General features: G+C 49.0%; 1 protein-coding gene across 1 annotated transcript; it reads right to left on the reverse strand.

Moving 5' to 3' along the window:
* Positions 1–586: 586 nt before the first annotated feature.
* On the reverse strand, positions 587–7,550 carry LOC142579036 (uncharacterized). The gene is made up of 2 exons (XM_075688839.1): positions 5,839–7,550; positions 587–2,600 (listed from the first exon to the last, which is right to left on the reverse strand). The coding sequence occupies exons 1-2, from the start codon at positions 7,432–7,434 to the stop codon at positions 2,127–2,129; spliced, it is 2,070 nt and encodes a 689-aa protein (XP_075544954.1). The 5' UTR covers positions 7,435–7,550; the 3' UTR covers positions 587–2,126.
* Between the last annotated feature and the right edge of the window lie 2,214 nt (positions 7,551–9,764).

Below are 9,764 nucleotides of genomic sequence, written 5' to 3' on the forward strand. Positions count from 1 at the left end.
ACCAGCACGGAAAGCGGCCCATTCTCCAGTTTTTGGAAAGCGTTAGCAAGTCCTTGTCTTTCTGGGGCATATCGTGGACAGTGGCACAGCAGGTGGTCCATATTTTTTTCGGTGCCGCAGACCTCGCATGCTGCACTATCGGTCACTCCAATTACGCACAATTCACGTACATTGTGAATTAGAGGCTAGGTAAAGTGATAGGACCCAAATATGGTCACACGGAGCAGCGTCCGGAACCGGGACGTGGGGAGAGGGTGACTATGCCTCGCTATACTGTTACTGACCAGAACAGTTTTTAGCTAACGTTGAAATCAAGTGGCAGTACCGGCATGTTAGGAAACATTGGTTTCCAAGGATGACATATGTCGGAGTGTGCGATTATTATTGTAGATTTATTTCGTTACCTTTATTTTACGCACTGCTCAAGAAAGAAGTCCACGCCCATGATTCTTTGCAGTATGTAAAATCGACTGTATAAATGCGAAATATTGGGTATATACGCTCTCGTTGTCAAAGCAATTTCAAGTGTTTATAGATAATTACAGCCCACTAAATGACTACTACATAACGTGTCGATGTGGTTCCTCCAGTGTAAATTACAATCGCTCGTGTGGACGAATAAGTGCACTCGAGCAAATCGTCATTAAGTTTATATGAGCTACAAATACATCCACAGGCTTGTTTCGCGAGTGAACACTCGTGCTTTCTTTTCTGCATTAATTCTGTTGATTTTATTTCGGCAAACCACTTAGAAGTGCTATTCAACTCTGCGTTACTGTCCAGCACCTTGGACATAAGCTCCATCTCGCTGTTATATCTAAATCACCGGCATGCATCAGCATTTGTGCAGAGCTTAGCGAAGGTACCGAAACTGATCCTCAGGGAACACCTGTGAGGACCATAGTTCAGGTGCGGATATGAATTCATTCATTAAGACTATACCCGACCGCAGTATTGTAAAAATCTTTCGAGCTATTCCGCAGCCTGTATTCGAGTTTATCAGGACGTGGCGAGCCACGGTATCGAACACTTCCTCAGGATAAGAAACACCAGTGCGACAAGCATGGTACCTAGTGCTGTGTAAAGCACTTGGGTGAGAGACATGACTGCAGTAGATGCAATTTTTTTTTTGCCAAAACGAGCGTTGCTGTGGACATGTTTCGTGGTACTTTTCTAGAAATTTATAAATTCGTGTCGCAAAAATATTTTCATGTTAATTAGGATACTCGGGACAGACATCTGCCTACATAAAGAGAGAGATCTGACCTTTTGATCCCTCTTAAATACTGGTGTGGCCTTGGCCGCTCTCAGCGACGATAAGTATGCACAACCGCTTGGCAAATTGTTCAAGATGTGGCACAATGTTACAGTACGTACGCTTACCGCTATTACAGGCGATAGCAAGTTGGTTTTCGCACTGGTTCATGTCATCTTGTCGGAAACCTCTAGTGCAACATGTGCCAAATTAAGCATAAATAAAACAAAGGATCCGACCAAGGACGCAGATCTGGGGAGACGACAAACCTGGGTGGCAATCGTTCTCATTCGTCGAGCGCCCACTGGACGGTATGACGAAACCACACGGCAACGAACACAGGCACAGTATTCACCAAGACACGTAGTGGCTGCCTATTGCTAGCGCCATGAGTCAAAGTGCCCCATGTCGCGGAGGAAGGCCATGCACTTACGTCAGTGGCCCCGTTCGCAGAAACCACGCCGTAACGCACGATACCTCGTTTATACAAAGGTGCTTTGAATAAAAGAAAGCAAGCAACTTGCAAAGTTGCTACGTGTAATATAATGAACGGCTAGAATGTGGTAATTTCCAATGTTATAATAGTGGTAGAAAAATGGGAGCTAAGTGACGATCATAATCTCTGAAGATTTCGAGTTAACCCAGGACGATTTAGGGGGCTGCCACGAAAGCCATTCAAAAACGATCAGTCTCTTAGTTCCATAATTGAAAGCAAGCTGCTTGCTTGTGGCAGGCCTGAAATAGGCGAAAGAATAACGCGAGAATGCGCACGCGAGAGAAGCGAAGCGCGTGCGAGCGCATGTCAAATGCACCGCGTCTTTCAAGCGCAAGCCACGCGAAACGTGCCGCCGGTGTGTTCCCAGTCTTCGCTTCAGCCCAACCCGGATTGGCACCTATGCAGATACTGGAAGGGGCTGGCAAATCCTTCGACGCTGGCGTGGAAATGCATCAGGTGCATGTACGTCAAATTGAAGCCCTTGCACGTGTGTCGTATGTCCCAGTTGTCCATGTCGAGGTCGAAGAGAGCGGCGCAACGGTCCGACGAGACGTTCCGGCGCGTCTTGATTACGGCGTCGTGCGATACGATGGCCTGCAGTGTGTCCCTCGCGTGGAACAGGTAGAACACGTTCGACCGGTCTGAGTGCGGGTTGACGACAAAGCAGTCGCTGTCCAGCAAGTAGTAGTGGCATGGTTCTGTCTTGTTGCCGCACACGTCGGACACTTTGCCCCTAGCGCGCCGGCCACTCAGAATAGAGTCGACGTCGTAAGAGCGAATTCTGGTCCTCTCGCCGACTCGCCCCTCCCCCGACACCTTCAATGGGGACAAACTGTAGCCGCTGCACACCTGCGCGAACAAGAGAGGAGACCAAAGTTCGCATTACCTGCTTTAGCAACGACAGACTCGGTCGTTCGTTGTGCCGGTTAGTTTGCGTTGTTCATTAGTTAGTTGGTGAGGCGGTTGGCTGGTTAGTTAATTTAATCAGTCATTTCGTTAAGTCAGTCAATCAGTTATTTATCCGAAGAAGATATAATTATAGGAACATGGAAACTTGAGGCGATCAAAAGTGGACGAACAACTAGCTTATCAACAATGACTAACAAGAGAAGTTTTAGCATAGAGCCAATGCTTTGACGGAGGACCCGTCTTTGCCAGAGCCATGACGAAGGCAAGTTCCTTGATCAAAAACCTTAGCTCCATGGTTGAGTTTCTCTTCGTCGCCCAGTTTTCATCAGTTGGTAGGTCAGTCGGTCGGTATAACCTTCATATTTATGTCGCATTCATTCAAGGGCGCTCCAGGAAGCGTATGTACTGTTAGAGGCTCACAGGAACTCGGCGAAAACTTGCACCCTACCTCCTCCTCCTTACAGTCTTTCGTACGTTTGTCTTGGTTCACTGTAGTAGGATAAACGGCGTTACTTTCACCAGAAGCAGTTGATTTTGTCATAGCCAAATTTTATCTTCTATTCGATCACCTCTACAGCGTTCTCTCTCTCTCTGGGTTATACCGCCGCAGAGGCCTACTAATTCATGGTGGACCCTAGAACTTACTCTTGAACGCAAACGCATCCATTCGCTACGCAGGCGCTTCCAAATAACTACGGGTCCCTTACTCCGTCACACCTTTGAAGACCATTATTATGACGCTCATGCTAACTATAACTATAAGGGGGGACTCTCATTTTTCGTTTACGGCATGACCATGCCACCCCCTCTCTGCCTCATTAATTCACAATCATTAAAAAGCCCCACGCGAGGGCTTCTGAGCTCGATGAGACGCCTTAGGACACACACGCGTTACAGTGTCGTCGGCTTATGCCGACGACACTGTCGGCATAAGGCGTGGTAGTTGCTACACGCATCTCACGTTCAATGATCACCTAAACTACCTTCGAACCAAATCGGGTCTCCTCTCTTCCCGCCTCCCCTTCTTCTTCAGGGGGCACTATTCGCTGTCTCCATCTGTTAGTCGTCTCCTCTACAATCAGGTTCTCCTTCCCTAACCTATGCATCCCCTGTCTGGTAGCCGACCTTTCCTATGTCTAGATTCAAGCTCAAAATTACTGCTATTAAACGCACACTCTTATTAGCAATAACAGGTGCATGTTGCACGACGCGAACGTCATCTCTGCAGGCCTTAACTAATGCGTTTCCGCTTCCCATAGAAATGGAGCTCTTAAACGCTCAGTTTTCGTTATTTGGGCTTAAAGCCCTCACTTTCTATGGCCCTACCGCATACAACCCAGAGGACATTCAATGCCCTTTCAACCCTTGGAATCTTCATCCCGGTCTAAACACCGTTTCATTTTTTTTTACCGCGTTGAACTCACTCAGGTCCACACGGTAACAATTCGTCCTGTTTACCAGCTGTATATAGATGGTTCATACGCTACACATTCCGCTCATTCAGCTATCGTACTCTTCAACCCTCATAGTGAAATTACTAAAGTCGGCAGATACAAAGTCATTGGCGCCACTAGTTTTTATTCAATAGAGACGCACTGTTAGAAGCCGTAGTACATATCTGCACTTTGCCACTAAACACTCTCCTAAACATTTACTCAGATTGCCTCTCATTACTTACCACGTTGGCTAATCTAAAAACAACCAATGCTCATGTACATGAAATCAAACACCTGCTCATCTCCGTCTCTTCTTTGCGCCGTGTGGCACTCTCCGTGTGCCAGCGCATAGAGGTGTCGACGACGATGAGCTCGCCGACCTCATTGCCAGTTTCGCGGCGTCACACGGTTTAACCAGATTCGTTCTTGCTCCTCCGACCTTGGTAAAAACGAGGATGGGCGCCACATCCTACGCTCAGTGGAATGCGGCTCGGACGCTCGATAGTTCCGATACGGAACTCTTCAAATGGGTTCCGACTATTGATAGCATACCAACCTTTTTCCCGCTCAAAAAAACCGATTGTCCATCTCATCACGGCATCCGCCCGGTTACCCTTCTATTGTTTCCGTTTCCGTCTCTCACCGACATGCACTGACATGCAACACTTTTTTTAATGATTGCCATTTGAAGTTGCCAGATCGCTTGCCTGCTCAAAGACAACCACGCGGTTACCCTAACGCCTGCACATTATAAAACGCCACTAACAGACAAACGGAAGAGAGCAGTTTTGATTGGACTCTACCGCCTTATATCTTTATTCGCATTCAATACGTGGCATTAGATGAACATACCATGCACGAGTTTTTCATCCTCATTTTTTCTTCTTTTTCCCGCTTCATTTTCTTTGATCTCCTTTTCTTCTCTGTTCTCAGCTTTCGTTCTTCAGTCTCCTCGTTTATGCCATAAAAAGTGAAGCTTGTCTTCGAGGACACTAAAGACGAAATGACTGATTTCATTACCCCTACTCGTCAACTTCAGGCATCTCGTCTGCACTTATACGCACCAGTTCGCTTTTACTACCCTGGTACTTCTTTTCACCCACACGCCTTTTTTAAAAATCTTTTCTATCTGTCATGTGGGCCCCGGATTTATCTTACATCCCTCAGTTCCAGCTTTTCTGTTCTACCTTCGGAGCGTAGAGTCATGCCAGTCCGTCAACCTGCATCAATCGTCTTCCCACAATGCTTAACCTGACCGGGCTCTGTTCATGGCGCAATGACCCGAAGATTCGGAACGTTTTATTTTTATTTAATTTTTCTTCTTCTGACTGCTCTATTCTCCCCTCTAGTTGTTTCTTTTTTTCTTCCTTCCTTCTTTCTTATTACATCTCCTTCTCACATATTATTTGACCAATAAACCAACCAAACGGATGGTCCATACACTACATACCCTCTCAATGCAGACCTTTTACGCACTGGCCATCATCTGTTTATGTTAACCACTAATTCTGCTTTGGTTCTTCGGCTACTCCTTGGAATTTTCTTATTCTACACAATTGGCTTTCTTGCTAAATTTCCTTTTGGGTTTCCTACCCATTTTCATTTTCTTTTGATTGGCGTTAAACCTGCGATAACTTTGGTGGTGCGGGTTCCCTCACTTCTATTTAAATTCGTTTTATGTATTGAGGGGCTCAAAAATTTGCCCCAAACGCCATGACAAACCTAAGGTCTAGAACGCATACCTTCATCTCCTGTTCTGGAGTCAAAGAAAGCGACTGGATGAAACGGGTCACTTGGTCGGCAAGGTCCGTGCATAGTTTATGCGATGGTACGCTTGGCAACGGCAGCAAGTGCGTCTCCACGATGACGTAATCGACCACGTTCACGAGCCCGTTGACCAGCGGACCTGCCACGGCGTGGTCAGCGGGCAAAAGCAGCGTGACAAGTGTTTGGCTGATGATGTTCGCAGAAAACCCCTTCGAAATGGCGTCCGCTATCGCAGACACGGTGGACAGATCATCGTCACGACCGGTGGCGCGGCAAGCAGCTCCCAGACGCACCCAGTGCAGGGCGACGCCGTTCAGCGAGCGACTTCTCACCACCTCTACCACGTTCTTCACGAACGAGGCCATCTGTCGCTGGTCTCGCGCTATCTCGGTCAAGCGCACACTGTCACTCTGGTACCCGCCGAGGGCCACGAGCAACTTCTTTGGCTTCGAGGAGCGCGACGAACCGAGCAGCCGACGCAGCATGGCCATGCCGTATTTGTCGTCGAACTCCGGGGCCCGTGACTCCGGTTGGTCAGCTCCCACTGCCATCGACCAGTACACGATGTTCCGGCAGTACTCGAGAGGCATGTTTTGCGGCGCATACGTCTGCCCAAGTTGGTCGAAAAATGGCTGGAAACGGGTCACGTTGTAAATGCAGAAAACAGTGTGAATCGGCTCCAGATGGAATGGCCGGTTGGGCTGAAATTGGACGTTGGCCATTTGTACGCGTAGCTGCGGTGCTTCGGTACAGTTCGACGGCAGGGCTGGCCAGCTGGTGCTACCTCCTGGCGCATGCGGCGGTGACGGAACGTGTGTCCACGAAACTGTCGAGACCGGAAAGGAGCGGGAACGCGCCGTGTTCCTGCCTACGGGCGGAGTTTTCATGTAAGACAGCATCACGAGACCCGCGGGCATCATGAGCGTACCGATAGTCACGACGCAGAGTGCCCAGGCCTGCGTGAACCGAAGGCGAGTCCTGGCTCTGCCCCTCGCCTGGTCCTCGGAATTACTTTCGACGCCAGGTGGCGGTACTAAGGGCGGCTGAGTTGGGCTCGGTTTGTCATCGGTGGTCGCAGCGGCGCGAGCAGCAGCAATGTCGGACGGTGGCTCTGCAGTGAGCGGTTCTCCTGGCTGTGCCTGTAACGGCGACGATGCCTGGCGCGGGGTGAAAATTATGACATCCGGCGCCAATACGTACGCCGGCACTCCTGGAAAGCCGGCGTAACGCCGCGCATCCTCAGCGGTCCCTGAGTGTGGCACAGGCGACGTGTCCGTCGTCCCTGCTACTGACGCGGGAAGGATAGAAGGCGAGGCACGGTTCACCTGGCCGTGTCGTTGTCTTGCCGGAACAGGAGAGCGAATGGAGGGTCTGACGTACGCGCTTGCCACGTTATAGAGGTCCCTGCGGGCAACGATGGCAGCCGGAAGGACTGGTGGTGAACCTAAAGCTCCCAGCGGTGACTGGAAGCCGGACCACGGCGGTGACCCTGCTGCTAATGCTGGGGTGCCTGGCTGGCTCACCTCGAGGGGCTGGCCACGGACCTTGGCGTCTTGTCGTGGATGCGCCATCGCAAAGCTGCACGAAAGCGAACGGCTTTTTCTCGTTCTTCTCCTCACGCGACGGCGCGCGACAATGAAGCACGTGCACGTGCTTAGAACAGTGCGCGCAGCGCGCGGTGCCGAAGAAACTAATTTCCGCAAGTGGAAACAGGTTGTTCTGTCTTGCGAGTTTTGTTTTGTAGGCTGTCCATAGCTTCAGAAACGTCCCTGGGATGACGACCAGTGCAGATACGTGCACATCAGGCTCTACATGATCTCTTTTTTCGGATGGTTCGTCCCCTGCAACCGTCCCAAAATTGCCACCTACTTATAGGGGAAGTGCTCCGGCATCGGTGGTCACCACTTTCGCCAAAATCAGACTATGGGCGCGATAACGCAACTCTACTCCAAACGAAAAGTATTCCAAACTCCGGACGTCAAAATGACGCGGCTGTTCACGCGTATGGGGGCGGTAACCTGTGACGTTTTTCAATCTGCGCAATCGGCAGCTTCCATCGTTGCCGGAAGCATGTTTTGCTTGTTTTTTACTTGCAAGGGGACCGTATAGCAACTAAAATTTAGATATAAACGACTAATAAAAGAACAATTGTATGTCGCTGAGAGTAAAATTGTTTTATAATCTTTTTACGTAACAAAAGTCGGAGCGCGCTTGACAGTAAATACAAATATTTGCATTTTTCAAGTCATAGCCACACATGCACCAATTCCGCATCCAATCCATTTCGCTACGCACGCGTAAGATGGCGGCTACGTGAAAACAGCTGATCGGTTCTGTGGGCCGCACTTGGTGTATTTTTGCCCGTAACGCTGCCCGATTCGATAAAATCTCGGGGTCCGGGATGTACTTTCGCGCGAGAAGAATTTTCGAAGCTGTGAACATCATCGAGACTGTGAAAGCCTAGTGCTCGGTGAGTAAACACATCATTCTTTCTTGTGCTTAATGACCAAGCAGTAGCATCTGAACATCTGCGCTGATCGCATGGTGGTCACTTATGCTTTTGTTCACATAGGATACGCAAGAATCGATGAAGGTTGGAAGGCAGTACATCTGAACAGATAGCTGGTAAGTAAACGTTTTGTATCAACAATCGTAACTATCTCCGAATGTCGGTCCTGATTTAAATCGAAGGTGGTCTGTAAGAGAGGCTCTTCTTTTTTCTGCCACACACTGCTGTGCAGTGATAGATTCCCCCTGCGGACTGTACAGATACTTCTGCTGTATAACTTGCAAGAGAAAAGCTTTTTTTTTTTTGGTTACTCAATTGTGTCAAATTTGACGTAACACTTATGTCTTGATAAAAATAACAACACATTAAATAAATGTAACCGTTATGTTTTAACGGCATGGTGATATCTGAAACGGTACCATTTGCTGGTATTAATTCGCTGCGGACCGGCGAAAACTGTGAGCGAGAAAAAAAATGGCGTCTCCACCGAAAAACGCGCGAGTTTCGGCGGCACATGCCACCATGCTCATTGAGTTTATTGAGCAGAACCCATACTTGGCGAAAGGTGCCACAAGTCTCTCGCCAAGTATGAGTGCTGCTCAGGAAAAAACCTCTCTGAGAAGAAGTCGCTGAAGGCTGAACGCGATCGGTCCGGCAGTCAAGACAGCCCGGCGCTAACGCCTGTAGTGGGCGCTCCTCTGTTACGACTACCGGAGGGTTGCGGCTCAGGTGGGCGCTGAGAAAGTGAGCCCGAGGCTAGCAACATCTTCGTAAAGGAATAAGCTCACGGTGTTCGTGCACTTGCAGGAAAACGGGAGGCGGGAAGCTGGGCGGCCTGGAGGGCCGCGTGCTTCAAGTCCTTGGAAGGACCCACCCAGCCTCCGCTCCGGTAGATTTTTTTCTTCGACGACGCCGAGGTGTGTAGCAATTTTTGTTGCTATGTGTACCAATTTAGGGCCGATACACCGTTCGGTGATGGTGAATATTTTGCTGTTGTGTGCTTCTGTGTGTTTTCTTTCAATTCAGCACACATGCCAGCACATGATATCCGTACTTTGTAGAAATTGAAATGCTGCCCCACTGCTGTTAAAGCAATGCTGTTAAGAAGCACCTTGTGATGGATTGCATGGCTCGTTCATCCGTAAAGCATTATTAACGAGTAGTGAAAGCTCTAAGTCATTAGTATGTCACATGCTGCATTAAGAATGTACTGTAGAAATTTATTATCTATAAGTGAAATAGACATTGCAAACGGTTGATGGAACTTAATCACATTATGTCCACTGTACTTTATTGTTCCAGCAGGACAGCTCCAGTGAAGAGGAACGTCCTGCTGTTCCCGTGCCCCTGCCCCGCCAGCAGCTGCCCACGTGTCCATTGGCACCGATCCAG

Source organism: Dermacentor variabilis, chromosome 4 (assembly GCF_050947875.1).
Source record: "Dermacentor variabilis isolate Ectoservices chromosome 4, ASM5094787v1, whole genome shotgun sequence".
NCBI lineage: Eukaryota > Metazoa > Arthropoda > Arachnida > Ixodida > Ixodidae > Dermacentor > Dermacentor variabilis.